General features: G+C 48.4%; 1 protein-coding gene across 7 annotated transcripts in view; it reads left to right on the forward strand.

Moving 5' to 3' along the window:
- Positions 1–11,876: 11,876 nt before the first annotated feature.
- Positions 11,877–22,542, forward strand: part of BAHD1 (bromo adjacent homology domain containing 1) — a 36,820-nt gene continuing 26,154 nt past the window's right edge. For 2 of the 7 annotated variants that reach the window (XM_046941583.1, XM_046941580.1), the window contains exon 1: positions 11,877–12,183. Coding sequence is in view for 1 of the 7 variants with exons in the window: in XM_046941579.1 (XP_046797535.1) it covers positions 21,568–21,775 (208 nt within the window). In the remaining 6 variants the exon portion in view is untranslated. Of the gene's footprint in view, positions 12,199–12,539; positions 12,555–16,791; positions 17,584–18,876; positions 21,776–22,542 lie in introns of those variants that run through there. The other 5 variants (XM_046941581.1, XM_046941584.1, XM_046941585.1 and 2 more) reach the window with 4 other exon arrangements.

Here is a 22,542-nt window from a genome sequence, read left to right on the forward strand (position 1 = left end):
CACATAGACTGGAAGCCCCGCACTGCAACAGCCCCATCCCCTCCAGCACTGCAACACCCATTTCTCCTGTGAGCACTTCAAAAAATGAACTAAAATTTCAAGTCTCTATATGCATTTTCTTATCTCTCCTCAGAACTACAGCCCTCTTCAGAACCTGCCTGTGATACATTTCCCTGTGTTTATAGCTAATGAGCAGAGCTCTGGAAAGAAAATATTTGCTTTAGGAATTCCTCTTTGGAGCTATTAAAGCTGTGATCCAGCGCGTAGCTGGGGCTGGCCAAGGAGGGAGGCAGCCGATTAAAGGGGATTTGGCAGTGGGTGTGCAATGCCCTTGGGTCTGGTGGTGTTGATGCTAAAGGATCTGGCAATTTCTGACCCGCCAGTGGTGAGGAGAGGAGAAGGGCAGGTCGAGCCCTACAGCTCTTCCCATATGTAAAGAACCTAAGGGCATGATAAAATGCCCTGAGCTTCTGTGGTCCTACCAAAGCAATCAGCCACTGTGAGCTGTCCAGGGCCTTTGTTGCTCAAGGACAGCAAGAGGCATGATTGAGATGAGATGATGCTGTGTTCTGACCCAAATTTAGGGCAAGGAATAGGACCAGATGCTTCTGTGAGGCTCTCCCACCTACAGGTCCAGGAGTGCTGAAAAGGTGCATCCAGAAAAGCCAAGTTTCTTCTCCTTTGGTTATAGGGTGGCTGTTGGGTTGGAATATTTTTTTTCATATTTTCAGTGAGTGACAGAAAAGAAGGGTTGTTTTCAGAACTGACTTCCTTTGCTTGCAATTTCATTGCTTTTAAACTGTTTTATTCCCCAGGTTTGAAGGAGGCTGTGGTCAGCAGCAGTTTCGTTACATGTTTGAGCTTTGAAAATTCACCTGGCTCTGAATTTCCCTGTGCAAATCTAAATTTTATGCCATTAGTGACAGCTTTTAGCAAGTTTTCTACCAATGAGCTCAGGAAGGACCCTGGTGCTGTGCAAGGTGATTTGTAACTTCCCTGGCTAATTATCAAAGCACGGTGTTTACACCCAGGAAAGCTCTGAGCTCCAAACCTTCTACCTGCATCGCTCAGTCCGTTACACTGCAAGCATTCCCATAGCAACAGCCAGCGGGGCTGCAAATGGGAATTATGACTTTGTTCCATGTTCCGGCATGAGGAGAAGCTGGGCTTTGCAGGATTAAGCAGATCCCAGTCCAAACATCCAGGGGAACACTGGAGGGAATAATGAATGGCAATAGCAGAACGAATGGCTTTGGATATAAGGCTGTATCCAAACAGAGCTAATTACTCACCTTACTTAAACTTAGTAGATGCTGACATTTCCATGATGAGCGTTAATGCATTTGGGTTAGGTTTTTTTTGAGCTTGCCAAACTATGTGTCCATCCACAGTATATGGCACGGCTTCCTGAAAGCAACTCCTGACCATGCTGGTCAAGAAAATTTGCACTAACTTGCATTGAGGTGATCCAACCCCAAATATTTTGCTCATCGTGAACTTTCAGGTAAGGGTTATTCTGCTCAAACCACAGGATTTCTGTTAGAGCTGCAACCTGGGTCCTCTCTGATGTGACTGTTCCATCGATGTGCAGTGCAGAGCCTTGGAGGAGCCATGTTCTCCAAGAACCCCAATTGCTTGCTCCACCCCTTCCCAATTGTCCACAGGTCATTAAATTTGAGTCCAAGAGCAAACATTATCACCCAGTATGTATCTCAGATATCTTCTACCCACTGCCTCTTGCACCCAATTTGTGGCCAGTAGCTCTATTTTAAGAAACCACCTTGTCTTGGCAACAGCTTAATTTTGGTGATAACAAATCCCACTGATGGCCAAGTGCTCATGGTTCTCTATCCAAGACACATTCAGCTCCACTTTCCAGCCTAGAGTTCAACAAAAACTTGCCTTAGTGAATTAAAGTTCACGCCAACATGTAGTGGTTGAGGTGAGAAGGGTCTCAGAGCAAGACACGAAGCTGCTCATGGCTAGTAGGAGGTGGGACCTGGCTTTAAGGCTCTCCTCCTCTCACTCCAGATATCCAATGCCCAGGCAAAAGAGCTACAATGTTTTTTTCTTTTCCAGTGGAAGCCCATATACAAAAACCAATATTGAGGCCAAAGTGTTTCAAAGCCTTGGAGGAAAAGGATTGCCCCTTCTTTTTTTTTCTCTTTTTTTCTTCTCTCCCTCTCTCTCTCTGAAATAAAAAAGTAGTAGGGAAAGTGGGAGAAAGTAAACTAAAGAGAAGTCCACTGCCTTTCTGAAGGACTCCTGTGAAATGCCGGGTGCTCATCCCTGCTGAGGTCAATCGGCATGCCAAAAATTACAGCAACAAACTCTGCTTCATTTACTCCCTGCCACCATGCTCAGACAAAACTCCCTATGCAGAGGGATGTCACTCCCTGCTCTGCCTTTCGTAGTATTTGTTGATTTAAGCCAGACCCTCAGGGATTCAATTTCTGTGCAGAACGCAAGGATTTAGCTGCACGGCTGATGTTAATGCTAATAGGATTTGTACAGCTAAACTCCAAGCCTCACCATAAAACTTTCTGCTCTCTTGTTATCTTAACTCTTTTGCTGCTTTCCCAGTGCCCACTGTGGCAGGATGGTGATTCCCAGCATTCCCATGAGCTCCAAAATCCAGCACTGCACCCTAATTCATCCCTGCAACCTGTGGGATGAAGCAGAGGTTCACAGATGATGTGCTTAGCTTTGCTCCTTCTAGCCTCCTTTATTTCACCTCTGAGGTCAGCGTGTGTTTTCCTTACAATTCTTATACATTCACAACAAAGGGAAAAAATGAGTTGATTTTCACAGAACCATTAAGATCATCAAGTCCAACTGTGTATCCATCACCATCACGTCCACTAAACCATGTCCTTAAGGAGAATCACAGAATCACTAAGGTTGGAAAAGACCTCTAAGATCATCAAGTCTAACCCATCTCCACCACGCTCACTAAACCATTTCCCTCTATTTTTTTACTGCGCAGATTTTGTCAGATTATATTTTCATTTCATGCAGGGATTCTGTTCTTAAAGAGCCTTAGAGATGGCCTGCAAAATGTCTATTCCCTATTTGCTGCATATAAAATCACTGCAAAATTATGCTGGCCTATCTATTTCTAGTTCTGTACCTGTTAAGTGAGACAAGTAAGCTTCCTAGCTCACCCTGGACTTCCCTAAGGTACATCTCATAAATGCCATCATTGGAGATGACCTGCAGGGATGCCTCCGTTTTCCAGTAGTGAGAGGAACAATGTGTGGATGTGCTGATTCACACAACCAAGTGAGTTTCGAAACAAATAAGCCCGGCCACCACCCGCACTTCCCCTTTCAGTCGGGTTCAAGCTGCACAGAAGTGTTGTTTTTTAGGGAAACAAGCATCTGACAACACCTGTTTCATACTAAAATAATAATCCGGTATTCATCATAGGGCAGGCAGAGCCCCGGGTGTCTGAGTGCTTATCTAGATGTGCCCATTCCTGGCTTTTGCCGGTAGCATGTTAAATTTTCTACATCACATATCACGTTTCCTCATAGCATGAACGCAGACAGGCAGGACCAGGGATAATTCAGGTTTCTCAGTGAAGCAGAAATGTGCTCAGAAACGTGTTTGAGCTATCCAGGTACACTGCGATACTCTGGGCTTTTTCCTACCGAAAGCAGGGAGGCAGGTACCGCAGCACTGAAACCCCAAGTGGGAAATGGGGACAAACTCAAGGAACAGCTCCACAAGCCTGACCAGCAGGATATGCCAGAACGTGGAAGATGGTGGAGTTCTACAGGTGAAAAGCAAAAATAATGATGCCTTCTTATGACACCCAAGGCAGCATCCAGAGGAAAGGTGTCTGTGCAGCGCTGCTTTGGGTTCTGGTACAGAGGACGCAGGGGAGGGTTGGCTGAGTGATGGGTGACCAGCATTTTGAGGAGTGCTGGAGGGAATCACCACATAATGGCTTAAGTTGGAAAGGACTTCAAGAGAAGTGTGACCAGAAGGTTGAAGAAGGTGATTTTGCCCCTCTGCTCTGCTCTCATGAGACCCCTCCTTGAGTACTGCATCCAATGCATAAAGCCTGAGCCACCTTTACTCTGAAAGCCTGATGAATTAATCCATGACTAAGAGTGACCTGGAGATGATAAATGCATTCCCTACATGCTCAGCACTCTGGAGCTCACAAAAGTAAGGAGGCTGGGAAAATATCATCCCCAGTTTAAACAGATGCACCAGGATTTGTGTGGTGAGTGCCACACTGTGCAAAACTCCTGGCTGTTTTCTTCAAGCTGGAATAAACACTCCCAGCTTCAGATTCTTAACATAGCTGCTTCTGCATCATGTGAATGTAGCAGCTTGGACTTGGGGGGAAATCATCTTTTTGTCTGAATGTTCTTTGTTATTATTTTTTAATTTAGATGGCTTCAAACAATGCATGCAAATAGATGCAGAGCGGGATGAACCCTGGGAGCTGCTTCTTGCTGCTGGGGAATCACCTAAATCCACTTGCTACTAAACCTCCTTGAAACCTGCAAAGTGGGCAGGTTTCCTCACCTTTCTGCAAAAATTTAATAGAGCCATGTCTCATGTGAGTTGGATTTCATTATTTTCACAACGTACACTACAGATGCTACTACAAAGCATTATCATAAATAATTCAGAGGAAGATACAAATGATAAAAGAAATGAGCAAAGTCCATTTTGAGAAGCATTATCTTCCTTCTTGTGTGCATTTTGTCTGCTTAGGCACTTGTTCACAACTTCAGCCACCTGCAGCTGAATTCACCACAAGCTAATGAGACTTTGTACAACAGCATCTTTCAATGAACCTGAAAATTAGGATAGCAGAAGGGCTTTTTCTGCAGAGGTCCCAAAATTCCTAGAAATCTTGCCATATTTGAAATGGGTTTTGGAGGTATGAGCATGAAAGGCGATGACACTTGTGTCAGGTTGGAGAATGTGGCCCAGACTGATATGGGTGCAAGTCAGGGCAGAAGGATGGAGAGGGGATCATAGAACCATAGAATCTTTGGAGTTAGGAAAGACTCTTAAAGGTTATCTAGTCCAATTCCCCTGCAATAGACAGGGACACTTACAGCACAACCAGGTTGCTCAGAGCCCTGCCCACCTTGAGTGTCTCCAGTAATAGGGCTGGAACCACATATCTTGGGCAACCTACTCCAGTGCTTCTCCGCCCTTACTGTAAAAAAACTTCTTCCTTATATCCAACCTAAATTTCCCCTCCTGCAGTTTGAAACCATTTCCCCTTGTCCTATCACAACAGGCCCTGATAAAATGTCTGTCCCCTTCTTTCTTACAGCCCCCCCCTTTAGATACTGACAGGCTGCTCTCAGGTCTCCCTGGAGCCTTCTCTTTTTCAGGCTGCACATCCCCAGCTCTCTCAGCCTGTCCTCGGAGGAGAGGTGCTCCACCCCTTGGATCATTTCTGTGGTCCTCCTTTGGACGTGCTTTAACAGGTCCACATCTCTCCTGCACTGAGGACTCCACATCTGGATGCAGTACTTCAGGTGAGGCCTGACCAGTGCAGAGCAGAGAGGCAGGATCACCTCCCTCACCCTGCTGGCCACGCTGCTTTTGACTCAGCCCAGGATACAATTGGCAGTGTGTGAGGGCACATTGCTGGCTCATATCTGGCTTGCCATCCACCACTACCCTCAAGACCTTTTTGGCAGGACTGTGCTCCATCCTTATATCCCCAGATTTACAAAGCTGCCAACACCATCCACCCCTCATTTCATCCCCCAAGACAAGACTTCGCCTCTCTGCCAGCCTGGCCAGCAAAGGCAGGTTGGCTTAATGGAAGATCTCAGGAGCATGGAGAAGCAGAAATGTCCCCTCTGCCACCAGAGCAGCACTGAGGAATGTCACTGTCACAGACGTGCATCGGTATCAGTGCGCTACACCTGGGGGACACAAAGAGAAGAGGGCTGAATTTCTAGTGGTGATGCAGCTGTTTCCTATGGAAATGCAAGCTGTCCTCAGCTTGTGCCGTCGGGATTTCTATTAGGTTTCCTGTATTAGTTGTGTGTGAGGAAAAAAGTCAGTGTTTTGAGCTGTAAACATAGCGATGTATTTGTTCCTGCTGACTTACCCCATCCTCAAGCCTCGCCGTTTGCAGATGGTCCTATAATTACTGTTTGCGTTCCCATCATGTCTTTTTGGGACATGTGTTTTGTGTTCACATTTCTCCAGTCTCGCTGTTTTTGTGAATCACACTTCATAAAATAATGGCTACCCAGGGAACGCGAGGCATAACATTTTATTCTTCCCGTGCATATGAATTTTTCACTAGTGTTGCCATGATCCAGCTCATAAAGCCGAGCCCTTGCTTTTAATCCATATTTTGCAATATTCTTAAGCACATACCTACCCCTCACTTCAGCCCATGATAATGCTGAGGTATGTTTTTAACTCTTACTCCTGTGTTTTTCTGCTTTAATTCAACCCAACCTCATTTCCTGGTCCTTACTATGCTCATCTCAAAAGCAAATTTCATTGTCCCTCTGCTTTTTTTTTTTTTTAACCCCCATCAATACATTTGGCTCACAGCGCTTATATGTTCCTCACTAAAGTGCAGTGATGTCTTGAGATGAAAGGCAAAATAAGAAATATAACATAACAACCCCCCCTTTCTTTTGCACTGCACATGTGCTGAGTTTCCCTGGAATAGTTTATTGATAGAAGACAGCATCTGATCCAACTGCAACAACTTTTTAAAAACTAAATATTTTTATATATATGTATATTAAACCCTCATAGCAGTAAAGCTAAAAACCTGCAGATGCTTCCCTCAGTCTCAAGCACAATGCTTTGTATTTGCCATTTTTGCAGGTAATGAGATCATCTAGGGCACCTTCGTGCAGTCAGGTTCCTCTTATTCAGCCCAAATCCCTCCTGACTGCTTTCAAGGGAAAAGGGGAAATATTTCACCCAGCTCAAAATGAGCAAAAGCTGATGTTTGAACAGAAATCTCAGCGGAAACTGCTTATGTAACCACAGCTGGTATGTTGCGCACCTAAATACTGACAGCCAATTTACTTTTTGGTGTAATATAATTCCAAGTCAGTCAATAGAGCCCCACCGGGGATTAATTTGGCCTTTAGTATTTACTGGGTTAGCCCCAGAGTCAGGGCTGGAGGGGGAAGGAGAGGCACAGCTCCTTCTCTTTTGCTGCTACAGTCGGTGCAGCGGAGGCATTTTACTGATGTCGAGGCATCGGGCGGGCTGAGATAATTCCACTAATCCAGACCTGGGGTTGGTTTCTTGGTGCCTGTTCATTTGAGGAGGTGCCTGGAAAAACTGCAAAGAGCACTGAGCAGGAGAAGCGAGGGTTAAGTTGCTTGGGTACAGAAAGAAGCCCGAGGAGCTGGGTGGTTTTTTCCAGGGCAGGCAGCAGTGCTTGCAATAGAAAGGGCAGCTGCATGTGAGTAAGCCCGGGCTGTTTCCTTTCAGGGAGGGGAGAGCTGATTAAGCAAGTACCTGAGGCTGGAAAACCTGCATGTCACGTTACATTTTGCTGAAGGAGCAGAGGTTGTTCTTTTTTGTTAAATGAAACTAAAAGCATTCTCTTAGGCTAGTCTGTAGTACTATTTTTTTTTTTCAGTTCTTATTAACAGGTCTCCCTTGCTAGAGATGAACTTGTAACCCGGTCCCATGTGAAGACATGACCTCAGGGATCCCATGCTACTTGGAAAGGTGGGAGCTGGCGATCCTCCCCCTCTCTGCTCTCCCTTCCCTAAGGCCTGACCAAGGAACCAGTCAGTGCAGGATCCTCCAGACTGCCACAAGTTGCTGCTTTCAGTGTGTGAACTTACCCCTTGTACACGTTGTTGCCTAAGACTCCCAGCCTGTTTGCAAGCTGCCTATATCATGATGCTTTCCGTCCACGGCGGTGTGTTTTGCAGGCTCTGCTGTTGGTTTGTGTGAAGCTTTCTGCTGTCTTATTGCTCTGGTTCGGCTCTCTGCGCCTCTCCCATACTGGTACCTGTTGAGACAAGGGGTACAGTGAGAGAAAATCTGGCCCTTAATTCCTGCTGGGTCATGCTGGAGCTGTGGGGATTTACATCTTCTTCTAGCCAACCCCATAGCCCACCAGAGATGAGGAATACAAATCCTTGTCCTGCAGTCCTTAGTGTTGTTCCTTCCCCCAAGAAACAAGCTAGAAGTTGAGACAGGAACATCTCCTGCTGGGGCTTTGGTGATTTGTTTTTATAGTTAATGAGAGAAAGGGAAAAAAAACAAAAAACAAAAAACAAAAAACCGCCCAGGTCTCATCTGTTCCATGTGCTGATGGGTTGAAGAACAGCAGACCCATGGCTGTGTTTTTCTGCAATCAGCAATTAGCTTTATATTTTTTCCTCCCCCATCCCTTTGGGAAAGGAATGACGGAAGGCCCCACTTCAGAACAAACCGGGTTTTTATAAAGGGGGGGAGCTTTGCAGGTGGCTTTGTGTCATGCTTCTGGTAGGGCTCTGGAGGATACAGTCCTCTGTCCTTGACTTCCCATCCTGAAGATGTCCTCCTATTCTGGACACTTGGAAGAGCGACTTCACCTCTGCCTTCCCTGAAAACAATCTGTTAAATATATGAATTCCCTCCATTTATCTTTAAATTTCAGCATCAATTCTAACCAAATATTTGCCTCATGAATGCTGGGAAGATGTATTTTTATTTGCAGGATTTACGGTACAACTTAAGCTACATATAACATATACTAAGCATGGTGGTAGGTATGGGCTGGAGAGTAAAGAGGAACCACTAATTAAAATGTAAGGTTTATTCATGTGCCTTGATTTCTTATTTTTATTTGGGAGACCCCAGGTGATTGCTTTATCTCCAGGCAGCCTGTTAGAATCATGCTTGTATTTTCTTGCAGCCTCACCGTGGGTCACCCTATGCAGGAGCAGGCTTTTGGCAGCCCTTGTGCATCAGTCCTCCAAGGGGCTCTGGCCTTGTCCCCGTGCCAAAACCCTCCTGAGCTTCCCTGCTAAATTACTGAAGCCATATTGTGAATGTCATAGTAGCAACATACCGTACCTGAGATTTGTAATTTCCAGTGCCTTCATTTTCCTGCTCCAACGCTGGGTTCTGTTTAGCTAACAGAGTCCTAGGAAGCTGATTTCTGAAGCTGCTCAAACACATCTAATGACTGGTGTGAGCATGATCTCTATTATATTAAAATGTAACTCACTCTAATGCTCAGCAGTGCTTTAGTTACCCTCCTGTTGGCCAGGGCTCACAGCAGAGGGAAGGACTCTACTAAAAACCTAATTTTTACAGGGCAGTTTGGCAGCAACGTGAGCATCAGGGGGAAGCAGTGCAATGCAGCTCTCTGCTCTGAGGAGAGAGGCAATCCGTAGTGCTGCATGATGCTTAGCTGTGTTCAATGGAGCCTGCAGAAGTCCCACCCAAAGGGGACACTTCTGCAGGGAAAATGGGGTAAAGAAGAACATTTTGGTGTCTCTCTTTGTTTAAGGACTGTAGCTAACCCCTAAAGCAAGTGATGGAGAGCAAGAATGATTCTGCAGTGCTGTGTTGACGGAGCAGGCTGTCATGTGGTTTTTGCCAGAAATCCACTTATTCTATAATAAGAAAAAAAGAGTGTGGTCCTACATGGGACTGCACCCTTTACTGCAGATTTTAGTGAGTGACTCAATAGTGGCTGTGGCCACACTGTAAAGCATGGCCATACCTCCCGGGGCAGCCTCCTAAGTGCAACTGGGGACACATCCCTGTCTTTCCACACATTATGTTCTGCTAGGTATGTAAAATGTTTGCTAACTTCTCATTAGATAATGCTGTGATGGTGGTCTCATAAATCCTTGCATGAATGGTTTCCCATTTGAATGCTGCCTGAAGAGCCGGGGAAGCTCATTGTTCAGTCCGACAGGAGCGTGCATTACCTTCCAACAGGGGATCTGCTCATACAGGAAGCTGCAGACACACTTAAAGGCATGCATGCTTCCCTTGCTGCCTTCCAGAACTGTAGCTGTTCGGGCTATTTCAGCTCTGTTCTTTTCTGCTGCATCACCAACGATTGGTATTTGTTTCAGGCAGGCTTCTGGTTGATTTGTACATCACGCTCAGATGCAGTGCTTGCCACCTGGGGCTCCCACGCAGAGCTCTGACCCTCTGGATGGGATTCCTCTCCTCCTAGGGCACTCCAGAAACACGGTGGTCAACAGGATTCACTGATACGCAGTCAGGTGGGGCTCAACTAGGGGAAGAAGTGCTGGTCCTTCTTGCCACGCATGAAATCAGTGCTGCCAACCCCGTGCTGTCCACAGGGTTATTTGGTCATTGCGTAGGAGCCTGCAAATCTTGACTGGGGGAAAATGCTGGATTTATCACACGCATTGAATGCAAAGGAAGGAACAAAGCTTTGGCTTAAAATTTAAGGAAACCACACTTTTTTTTTTTTTTTTCAGTGCCTCCAAATAGCTGAATTCTCCCCTAATTTCATCCTGCATAGCCCTTGGGCCAGGCAAACATCACAGCAGACACTGATTTTGCTCTTTCTTGCTAGGATCTCTAGGAGAAAGGCAGAAAAAAGCACGTTAGCCTCCTGGTCTCCTGCAGCTTTGCTGCATTTCAAGCAGACTCTTAGAGCTAGAGGAGGCTTAACGTGTGGTGTACATTGCCCAGAGAGGTGGTGGAAGGCCCGTCCTTAGAGGCATTCAGAGTTAGGCTTGATGGGAGCACTTGATGGAGCCGTAGGTGTCCCTGTGCGTTGCAGGGGAGTTGAACTAGGTGACCTTTAATGGTCCCTTCCAACACAAATGATTGCACCATTCTATGATTTTTCCCTCCCAGTTGCTTGTTCCATGAGCTCCACTTCTCAGAAGTTGAGAAGGAGTGAAAACGAGCAAACAACAACGAAATACCACGATGAAACTTTCATCAGCCCAAGACACTGTATCAGTGATACAACAATGTATCACCTGTGGGTTTTTAAACCAGTTTTTGTCAAAATATGGAGGAGGTTCTCTGCCGCACTGACTGGGAGGAGAAAGGACTTGCTGCTGTGTGTTGGGACTGCTGGAAGAGCCTGTGTTGGAAGGGTTGGAGTTGGAGGAGTCCTCTGGGCTGGACACTACAATGAGGACACTGAGCCAAGCACTGGGGAACACAGTTATTATTGACCAATTGGCCTTTTTTTTTCACCCCAAAACATGCCATAATTTAAGCCTACAAGAAGGCGGGTGGAAATGCCCAAGATTGCCATATACTGACAGAAAACTGTGACCATCTTTGCACCAAGCAGTGAGGCTGCCCTCCTTCACGGCTGCACCATCAGCACGATCTCTCGTGTGTCACCCACGCCAAGTTTTTCTCCCCCCCACCCTCTGAAGTTAAACTTTTCCAGAGTACAGCGCATAAAGGGGACAAACAATGGGAAATAAAGCGGCCCTGAGGGGTGACAGCTGGGCGGGAGCGGGTTCTCCTCAGGAAAGAGCCCGTTGCAGCCGCTCTCTAGGGGAGGCTGTGTAAGGAAAGATGAGGGTCCAGGGGCTCGCACGGAGCCCGGTAACCTTTGCTGGTAGCCCCTTGGTGTGAAGCGTCCCCCCGGGGACTGTCAACGAGCCCCTGGGGACGGGCAGAGGGCTCTGGGGAGAGGCAGAGCCCGCGCGAGGGCGGAGAGCGGACGAAGCTGTGAGGGGCTCCCTCGAGGCGAGGGGGGGGTGGCTGGGGGGGCTCTGAGGGGAACGGATCGGGGGGCGGGGCCGCGCGCGGCGATTGGCCGACGGCGGCGAGCAGGGCCGGCCGCCATTGGTCGCCGCGGCGAAGCGAGCGGCGGGGCGGCGGGCGGCGATTGGCTGTGGACGAGGAAGCAGGAAGGAGGACGGAGGGGCTGGGCGGCTTGCGGGGAGTTCGCGGCGAGCGGCGGCGGTAGCGGCGGCGCCTCCTTCCCTCCCTCACCCACCCCCCCCCTTCTCCCTTCCCTCAGCCCCCGCCCCCCCCTCCCCTCCCTCCGGCCCCCGCCCCGCTCCCGGCCTCTGCGCGCCGCCCGCCCGGGCCGCGCCGGATCGCGACGCCCTGCGGCGAGGGCGGGCGGCGGCGGCGGCGGCGGGGGAGAGCGCCTCATCCCCATCCCGGTGCTGGTGGAGGAGGCGGCGCTGACGCAGCAGCGCGGAGCCCGGCGTTCGGGCGCCGCTGGATCCCGCTCCACCCGGGGTGAGTCCCCACGCGGTGAGGCGGGAGCAGGTGCCGGGCCGCGGAGCCCCGGGGAACTTTGGGCGGGGGGGTGGGAAGCGGCAGGTGGGGGGCCGGGCCCGGGCGGGCAGGTGCGGGCGGCGGTTGGGAGCGGGGCCGGGCCTGCGGCGGGGCCGCTCCCCCGGGGCTCGGCGGGACAAAGGCGGCGGGGCCGAGGGAGGGGGGGGGGGCGGCTCCTGAGGGGGAGCGGCTCCGCGTGGGTCAGCGCCGAGGCGGTCCCTCTGAGGAGGGGGAGCGGCCCGGCGTGGGTCTCCCTGAAGCGGCTCCTGAAGGGAACGTCTCCGTGTGGGTCCCTCTGAGGAGAGCAGCCCGCACGGGTACCTCCGAAGCAGGTCCTGAGGGGAACAGCCCTGCGTGGCTGTGCGAGGGAGAAGTTGGCATCGGGCGGCTGCGTTTTGTAGGACCCCAGCCCTAATCGCCAGCACTCCTCCGGACTCCTTGATTTGTGGGACCTTCTCCCCGTTTTGCCCCACGCCCGGTGCAGGTGGCTCAGGGGCCGTGCCCGAGTTTGGATTTACGGCCCCATCTCTTCACCCTTTCCTCCTTGCGCCGCACTTGCCCCTTTGCACATCCCTCCCCGTTGGACCCGTTGCTCCGTTTCCTCTTCTTTTGTGTAGCGGAGCTCCTAATGGAGGCGGCTTCGCTGGCTCCCTCTTTTCCAGCTGCTTCCACGAGACCGGCGCATGTGACCGGGCCGAGCTTTGAGAACTTGAGGGGGGGAAAGGGAGAAAAAACATCAGCATTTGGGGTCTGTTCTCATCGCTGCCTCTTCCTTCCCGTTCTCCTTGTGGAAGAGGGTTTGGTTGGATTTTAACACCCCCCGTGCCCCCGGCCCGAAGTCAGAATTGTCGGGAGCTTTGGGATACTCGATCCGTTCAGCACTTAGCTGCAATTAAAGGCTTGAGCCCCTTCGGTCCTGCTGATGTGCATATGGTTTTGGGGTCTTCAGATTCTCAGCTGAAGGCTTCCCGTTGTCGTGTGATGGACTGATGCTTTTGAAACGTGAATGTGGTTGAAACAGCAGCGTGCCGCTGGTGGCTTTACCAGGAATATCCTGCTAACGTGTTCATCCTGAGCCATCCTTCGTGTGTGTCATCTCTGGGCTACCTCAGTCCTTCCTGAGTTCAGCTGGAGCTCTCTGAATACTTGCTCGTGGTTGTGAAGTGTGCGTTAGGCTGATTTACCTTTAAATTTGTTTTTATTTAAGCATTGATTTCTGTTTGTTTTCCTAATGAATTCAGTGCAGCAGTAGAGCAGCAGCGTGGGTTTCCTGACTGCTGTGTCTGTGGTGACGTGTAGCATTGCTCCTGGGTATAAAATAAGCTGGAAAACCCCAAACTTGTGGGTGAAATAACTTTGTGGGAGTGGAAAATCCTTCCTGGATATGCTCCCTTTGGCATGGGCTGACAGTGACAATTGAATGGCACAATTTTCCTGAGAACTGTGGTATGTGGGGGGTAAAAACAGTTGGAACCCTACTTTTGTAGCCCGAATGCTGTTGCTTTAGCAGCTGCTGGGTTCTTTTGGCTAAGTTTGAGGCTGTGCTTTGTCTTTCGTAGCACCATCTGCAACACCTTGTTGTCGCCAGCCTGGTAGCCTTATTATTTCTGTGGGATTTTTCCCCTCGCTGGGTAGATTGATACCAATGATGTTGGTTGTTACTGTGTGATTGTGGGGCTGTATGGACTGGGGGACTGGTGGATGTCCCGTTGAGGCAGCGCTTGGTCACTATTTGTGGGAAATGGAGCAGGTGAATCTGGTGCTGCGGGGGTATGCCCAGATGTGCAAATGGTGTGGATTTTTGTGCCCCATCGGTTAACTGTAGCAATGCAGCCCGTGGCAGTAACAAACCACTGCTTCCTGCCCAAGCAGCCGAGCTAATGAAGTTACAGCTATCGTGTTGTTAATAATACATGAAACAGCAGTTTGGATAACTGGGAAATACAAAATCTGGAAAACAAACACCCTAAAGAAGCTGTAAAATAAAAAATAGTGTGTTGTGCCATGGGCTGGCAGCATTCCGGATATCTCTGTATGTGATGGTGAGGGAAGTGTGGTGGCTTCTAGGGGCTTTCCTCGCAGCCCGTAAGGTTTTCTGATGGTCTGTTTTGTTTTGCTTCACTTTCCAATGTGTTTGCGTTGTCTGAAGGCAGGCTTACTGATGAGCCTGCGTTGAATTTGTTTATTTTTGTGCCTGCAGGTTTATGTCAACCTTCAGTATTTTCTCCAGCGGTGAAGGTTGAGGACCATTGGTAACTTCCAGATGCAAAGTCTGGAAAGGGGGAGAGGGAGAAAGGGAAGAAGGGAAGAGTTTTCTAGCTGGTGCTCACAGGGAGCCCTGCCCTTCCCAATTAATTCTGGAAGCCTTCAGGGTGAAGGGTGATTCTTTGGAAATGTTAGTAGCCATCCAGCAGCAGTCTCTGTGTGCACCAAAGGCACGCTTCTAATGGAAAAAAAAGAAAAAAAATATGTATTAAAATGCATGGTCAGATTGCTGCTGTTGAATGAAGGAGTTATCTATAATGAGACAGTTGTGAAACCCTCTTAAGTTTTTGCACTTGCAACCTCCTGCACTGGCCAGTGGTGTCCTTTAAACAGGGAAGATGTGCTTAAATCTAAAACTGATGGATTTGTTTCTGAAGACGGAAAGAAATAGAATTGTTTGGGACAGTGCAATAGGCCTTCATCCACTTGCTGCCCAAACTTGATTGTTGGCGTCTACTGGAAAAAAGGTAAAATGAAGTAGGAAGTTGCAGTGTTTCTGTGAAAGTGAAGAATCCTCCCTTGAAAGAGTGGGGTGAAGGCAATGCTACGTCAGCGTGAAATGAGGGAGTGATGTTGTCATTAAAGTGAAAGCATAGGGTATCATTAAGCAGAATAAATGTAAAATCTGGTTTCAGATGAATTCCTTTTGCACCTGTTCTCTCACTTCTGTCAATAGTTGGGAATTGGGATTTAATTAATCTGTTAAACGTTGTTTCTTGTCTTGTGATGCAAGCAAAGCCCGATAGAAGACAGGGCAGAAAACGAAGCTAGCAGGGTGCACCAAATGTGGTCAGCTGAGAGGCAGGCAGCCTGAGCCTCTTTGTTAAACATTTTCTTTACACGTTCAGTCTCTGAACAAGTGTGGATGCATTAATATAAATCCCAAAGAATGCTTCAGGTGGATTCGTGGTAGAAGTCACTGAGTTGAGGGCATCCAGCCTCCGGCTGGGTGGGAGTAGCTGAAGTGAGGATAATGGGTTTGGAAACGTGGTTATTTTTCCTATACTCAGCTCACCATTGGTAAGCACTGGGTTTCAGGAATATCTTCTGCAGGGGTGTGTGGTTGTTGACTGCAAGCAAGCTGAAAATGAGCTGTGGGACGCTTGTGCTCTTTGCCTGGTGTGCTCAAGCAGTGCCTCAGCTTGCTTGTGTTCAGCGATGGGGACGGTTGGTCCTTCCTTGGCTGGTTAAAGAACCGTGAAAACACACGGTGTAGTTTGCTGCGAGCCCGGTGGCTCTGAGCAAACACACTTGGTGTGCGTTACTACACCGTTAGCAGTGGAGCATGGCAAATAAACACCTATTAAGACGGGAAAGGAATGTGCATCGGCTCACTGGGAGCACAGCACGACCAGGGTCTCACTTGAAGCTTTTCATGCAGGAGCGCTGCTTCTACCACCTTCTAAAAACCCTGCCTTACAGATGCATCTTCATTAAGATGTTTGCTTTGCTTACAGCTAAGGGCTGCTTCCAGCTGTTCTTTTTGCAATTCTCCCTTTACTGTTTGAGTGTCCCAGCTTGCAGTAGGGGATTTCATGAGGTGCTGACTGCAGTACCGGGACGAGGAACAGCCTCACTGTGATGGAGAGAGCAGGGCAGGGAGGCTTTGCACGTGTCGTGGCCATCTCCATCCTCTGCAGAAGCAGAGTGGTGCAGCAGCGTGGCTGCTCTTGAGGTGCTCCTGGTGCTATTCCACGTGTTGGGAATTGCATGCAGAGCAGGTGGGCTTGACATGGCTGAGTCGGGATGCTTTTGGAACCCGGAGTCGTGGGATTTGTGCTAAATGGCATCGCATTTGGGAATAAGGCGATGCTTTGCTTCAGAGCTGCAGGTTGCTGTGTTCCTTGTGTCCCGATTTTCTGGAACAAAGGTGTGACTAAAGAAGGAAACGATGATTTTCCCCCCTGCTTTGTAAGCCGTATCACAGGAATGCTTTCTGGCACCCATTGTTCTTCAGGCAGTTTTTTTGAAGGGCTTTCTCCTGCTTGGCTTTGAGTGTGTGCAGCTTGCCCAGCTCGGCAGGCTTGGTTTGTATAAAAGATCTCATGTTTTAATGTCTGCTTGCGTATCAATATTTCAAATTATTTACGATGCTCTCAGAAATAAAAAGGAGGTGTTTCCCTTCAATTGACTCGACTCAGACAGCTTTGCTGGCGTCTCGTTTCCAGCGCCTGAGCGATCATCCTGGAAATAAAATCCCAGCTCCGGAGAAGCACTGAGCAGCGTGGGCACTGCTGCCTTGTCCCCGCACCGCGCACGGCCTTCTATTGTTCCTGGCTGTGGCCTGTGCAAAGCGCTGAAAATAGCCCGCTCCCGTCTGCCTTCATGCCGCACAGCGTTCTATCGTGTCCTCTTTGTGTCTTTGCCTGCTGAATACCTAGCCTGGGCTTACATCCGCAGCCAAGGAGCTGCGGGCGCACACAGAGGAGAGGCTGGAGCTGACTTTTGCAGGCTGGAGGGGCAGGCGCTGCGGCGGGGAGCGTGGCTGAGCAGCAGCACCGCGGTGCTCATGGTGCTGCCTGAGTCGGAAAGTGCCCGCTCAGCGCAGAGCCTTTGCTGGGGAACTTCTTTCAACTGGGATTTTTTTTTTTTTAACAAGACCCTAAAATGGAGGGGACTTGGTGAGGGAGACGGCGTTATGCGAGCGTGCCGGGGGAGTGAGCACGTTCTGGCTGATCTGGGAATAGCGTGGAAGGGAAAAGGATTTGTGGAGGAGGGTATTAATGCATCTCCCTCTGCAGAGGGAGGCTGGAGGTGCAGTGTGGAAGCAAACAGCAATAATCATATTGATAAAACAGTGATGATTTGGAGGGATGAGTAAAGTGAAGGATGATGAGGGAGACCAGTGGGAAGCACAGTTTTGTTTTATTTAGCAAAACAACGTGCAGATATGCGAGAAGCATGTTTGATTTTTTTTGTTTCTTTGTCTAGCTTGCAAGCAGTGCAGGAAACCAAAGCTGGAGGTGGTTTGGATCTCTCCAATGTTAGGAAGGCAGCAGAGGAAAGAGGTTTGGCTGCTGTAATCCCGTGCCGACCAAGAGGAAGAGGGATTTTCTTTAGGACACCTGGCTAAGTGACAGGTGACATCCTGGACAGGTGAATCTCAAATTGGGAATTCTTTAGACTTCAGCCAACTGCATGAGGAGCAGAGGTGAACTTAGCTTTTGTGGGTTTGTGCCCTGAATCCCAAACTTAATAAACCCAATTCTCCTACATATCCCTAACTATTTAGTGAATATCCAACCTTAGAATCATAGAATTGCTCAGGTTGGAAAAGACCTTCAAGATCATAAAATTCCAACTGCAGCCTAACCATCCTACCCTAACTCTAACAACCCACTGCTAAATCATGTCCCTGAGCACCACATCCAGATGGTTTTTAAACACATCCAGGGATGGTGATTCAACCACCTCCCTGGGGAGCCTATTCCAGCACTTAACAACCCTTTCTGTAAAGAAGTTCTTCCTGATATCCAACCTAAACCTCCCCTGATGCGACTTGAGTCCATTTTTCCTCGTCCTGTCACCAGTGAGAAGAGACCAACCCCACTCTTGCTGCAGTCACCTTTCAGGTATTTGAAGAAAGCAGTAACGTCTCCCCTCAGCCTCCTCTTCCCTAGACTTAACAGCCCAAGTTCCTTCAGTCTCTCTCACAGGGCATATTCTCCAAGCCTTGTTGCCCTTCTTTAAACCTGCTCCAGCACCTCAATGTCCTGTCTGTACTGAGGTGCCCAAAACTGGACACAGTACTTGAGGTGAGGCCTCACCGGTGCTGAGTACAGGGGCAGGATGACTTCTCTAGTCCTGCTCACCACACCGTTCCTGATCCAAGCCAGGATGCCATTGGCCTTCTTGGCTGCCTGGGCACACTGCTGGCTCATATTCAGCTGACTGTCCATTGGTACACCAAAGTGCCTTTCTGTCAGGCAGCTTTCCAGCCACTCCTCCCCAGGCTTGTAGGATTGCCTAGGGTTGTTGTGACCAAAATGCGACACTTGACCCTACTGAAACTCATGCAGTTTACCTTGGCACATTGATCAAGTCTATCCAGGTCCCTCTGTAGTGCCCTTTTCCCCTCTGGGAGATCAACACTTCCTCCCGTCTTGGTGGCATCTGCAAACTTACTGAGGGTGCGCTCGGTCCCCTCGTTGAGATCATTGATAAAGATGTTCAATAGAAGTGGCCGCAGTACTGAGCTGTGGGGAATGGGGAACCTTGTATCAGTGGAGGCAGGATGTCTGTGCCCCTTCTCGCTCTCAAGAACCCTATCGTTTCTTCTCTTAGGTGCTTCCTTTAAAGGATGATATCTAGGAATGTAATTATTGGGGATTTCTACCATCTTTCTTGTGTTCTGGTTGCGAAGAGGCAAAACGTTTCAAAGCTGGGAGAGGACAAACAGCCCAATTGGGGAAGCGCTGTTTAGTCAGCCTTAAAATAGAAATTAAAAAAGTCATTTCCGTTTGTTCCAATATCCATTTCTTTTCACGTAGTGGAAGAAGAGCCAGTGAATAACTCTTTCAGAATATATTACCAGCTTTTCTGTAACTGCTGTTCTGAGATCTCTGTAAAGGTATGATTTTAAGACCCTGCACCTCTTGATGCCGAGCAACAAGGAGGATGCAGCTTTTCTTATGGACTGTAACTTAGTATCTGAGTGTTAGATCTGCTCCAGAGCAGTCGTTAGGAATACACTTCAGCCTGGCACCAAGGTTCTTGGTGCAAGCATGCAGTGTAGACACATCGCTACCTGTGAACTGTGTACTGAGCCTATGTGTGATTTCCATCACTTGTCCTGCCTGAAACCACTAACGAGCCGAAGATCTTTCCTGTGTTCTCAGTGTTTTACAAAAGTGAAATGCTTTCCTCTAAACAAAAATGTTCCCTTTGTGCAAGTGCAGTGAGTAATTGCTGGCCTTGCCTAGGATTCTGCCTCAAAGCTTGTTACCAAATAATTAGGTGATTCTTGGGCTTTCCATAAAGCATGGAGGGCTTCGGAGGTGTTTTTTGCACTGATGTTGTGACTTATCCTGAGAGTTGGCCTTGAATTTCAGGCTGTTGAAAACTCCATCTGTCCACTAAGTGAATGTCAATCCAATTTAGGCTTGCATATGTTTCCAAGGAAACCATTGGAGGCAGTGGTGAGAAATGGACCATGGAGGGGCAGGAAGGCATGCACACCAGTGACATTTCTGCTTTTCAGTACTCCAACATGATTAAAACCTGGTTAGCTTTAAAACCTGTAAAACCCTGTACAGAACAGTGTGTGGAGTACTTCCTTCTTTGACAAGGCTGTGTTGGGTGTAGATAAAGCATAGTCAATTAAAATTAAAAGAAAAGGGGCTTTAGGTGCTGCCCCCGAGATCTCATTCCAGCTCTTAGAACTTAACATTTCCCCATTGTCCTGATTGTGTTAAAAGACAGCAGCAAAGCATCTTGAGTGCTGTATGCAGAGTATTTCTGTACTGTTTCAGTAGTGTGATAGGTGCTGCTGAAAGAATTGGAGAAGCAGGTGAGTTATCTGGCTCTTGGCTCCTGCTTGCTTATACCTCAGGAAGTGCTGCAGTGCCTCAAGGCTCTTCTCCCACCCAAGGCAAAAGGATACCTGAAAGGTTACCCTGAGCAGAAAGTTATGGGGTTTGTTGCTCTCTTACTTTGCTGCCCACTAAGCACAGTGTGTGGACCATCACAGGGAACTCATGGGACTTTTACATCCATGGGGCTCCGAAAAGCTTCTCTGCTCTTTGCTCCAAAGTTGTATGAAGACAGAGACAAAATTTGCACTTGGTTTCTGTTCAGAATAAATGAGTATTCCCCTGTTAATAGGAATTTCTCTTTAATTGAGAGCTTAAATTCTCTAGCAGCCAGAACTGCCTTGCTTTCCAGAGAGAGGTGTATTTCTGCCTGTTAATACAGCCGTTAAATAAAATGTTTATCTTGGTTATTGGAATGAGTAGAGAGGTTCTCACTTTGGAGCTCTAAACCCAATTGCTATCTGTCATTTTAGTTTAAAGAGTGCTGCTAGCTTGCTCAGATTTAAAAATATTTTACTGTGACAAATAGCTGAAGCAGAAGCTGAAATCCTGGTATCTGGGGATATCCTGCTTGGGTATATTGTATCCTTGTGTATTGTAACTGTAGGCTGAGGCTGAAGCTCCTCAGCTCAAAGCTCTTTGCAGCTGTCGTCCAGCATCAGATCAGATCCTCTTTGGATCAAATCTCTGGATATTTGGACTGCCAGCAGCAAAACTGGCTCCGGTAGTCTTGGGCTCTGGGACAACGTGGTGGTGCAGAGTGGGGGGGCTTTGCAGTGCGTGCTTTTTTATCAGCTGCTTACCCATCTGTGTCTGTGTGTACTGTGGGTAAGCCAAGCCTGCAGCATGCAGCTTTCTTCTCTCTTCCAGCAGCTCCTGGAAACTTTCTGCCGGTTCTTCCGCCGTTCAGTCGGTAGCTGAGAGCGTCTCCCGCTGCCGCTCTGGCTCAGTGTCAGCTGGCAGCTCCTCCAGCTGCAGGCATCTCTCTCTGGTCAGATTTACAGCAATCCAGTTCAGGATTTTGTCTGCTGGAGGCTGTAGCCCTGAACCGCTCTTGTCTTCTACCCTGGTGCTCTCGTGCAGGCAGCTTAGATGTAGGAGGGTGTTTCTTTTCCCTAACCCTCTGCCCCATGTGTTGGGCACCTCGGTGTGTTCTGGTCTTGCAGCTCAGACAGCATTCTGACATGCCAACGCTGAAGATCAAGGAGCAATGCTGTTCAGCTTCTCCATTTGCCAGTGCTCAGAGTTCATCAGAAGTTTTGTTCTTTTCTGCACTGTACTCTCCTTGAAGCCAGAACTGGAGGAGGCACAGGGTGTCTGTGAAATGCCAAGGTGTTCGTTTGTGAAGAGCACATTGTATAGCACTTAAAGGGTTTTGACCCATCTAACACGTTTGGATATTTTGAAGACACAGCCTGACTTCACGGGACCTTCCTGAAAATCCAGTTGGAGGCACCTATGATGCTTCCATAAAACTAAGCTGAACTGCTTAAAAGCTTTGTGGTTCCAAAGAGGACATCCTAATTACACTTTTTTTGCCAGCAGTCAGATGTCAGCTTGTTCCTCCGGAGCTCAGATTTGCTTAATGGTGACCTGCTCTGGTCTGAAAATTGAAGTCTTCAAGGACCTGAAGTTGGTGGCTTCCCCTTGGGATGAAACGGTGCCTCTGTTCAAGGCAAATGCTGAAATAGGCCCTTCTTATGGCCGGGAGGCTGCAAGCAAAATGTCTGGTGTGAAAGGAATTGGGCATAACATAGGTGAGGTATTCACTATTCTAGCCTTGGAAGCAAGCTGTAAATTTTGGTGCTCAGGAGTTTATCTGCATCAGAAAATATCCTGTCCTGTACATGAGCTTCTGCAATTACATGGTATGCAGCTATTGCATCACTTGTTTGTATGAACTAGTCTATTTTTTTCCTGTGATATCTTTTGGGAAGTGCAGTTAGCCTGAGATTTTGATGCTAGATGGATGTAGGAATCAGTAGGAAGATGCACTACTGAACATGTGCGCTCTTAAAACCAGGCAGTGAAAAATCACCAGTGAGTTTTCCAGCGCCTGTGTTAACTGTATTGGCCCTATTGCCACGTACCTGTTGGCAGCATAGGACGTAGAAAAGGGCCTTGGAGTGGTTGTAATGAACCCTGCTGTGGGGCAGGGGATGAGCTGTACCAAAACATTGCTGACAGCTGTTCTTCCAACCTTTTATGTTTAACCTCGACTTCTTGAGGCAGTCTGATGCTTGTTCTAGCCCAGCAGGAGGGAAGGATACAGGCAGAATCTTTTAAAATCTCCCTTAGTGCAGTGTAAGTCCTTCTCATCCCCTGGAGAATGCCATATTGCCAGTTTACATATCACAGACTTTTTTCCTCCACCCTTTTAATTGCATGACTTCAGCCCCTACGCCCTGTCCTTGCTGGTTGCTCTTACTCCCTCGCTGCTTTGTGGCTTGTCCTGCATTGGATGCAGCACAAAGGCACGAGCTGGAGCCTGTTCCCCTCTCCTTCCATCTGGCATTTTTGGATG

The sequence above is a fragment of the Gallus gallus genome, chromosome 5, assembly GCF_016699485.2.
Source record: "Gallus gallus isolate bGalGal1 chromosome 5, bGalGal1.mat.broiler.GRCg7b, whole genome shotgun sequence".
NCBI lineage: Eukaryota > Metazoa > Chordata > Aves > Galliformes > Phasianidae > Gallus > Gallus gallus.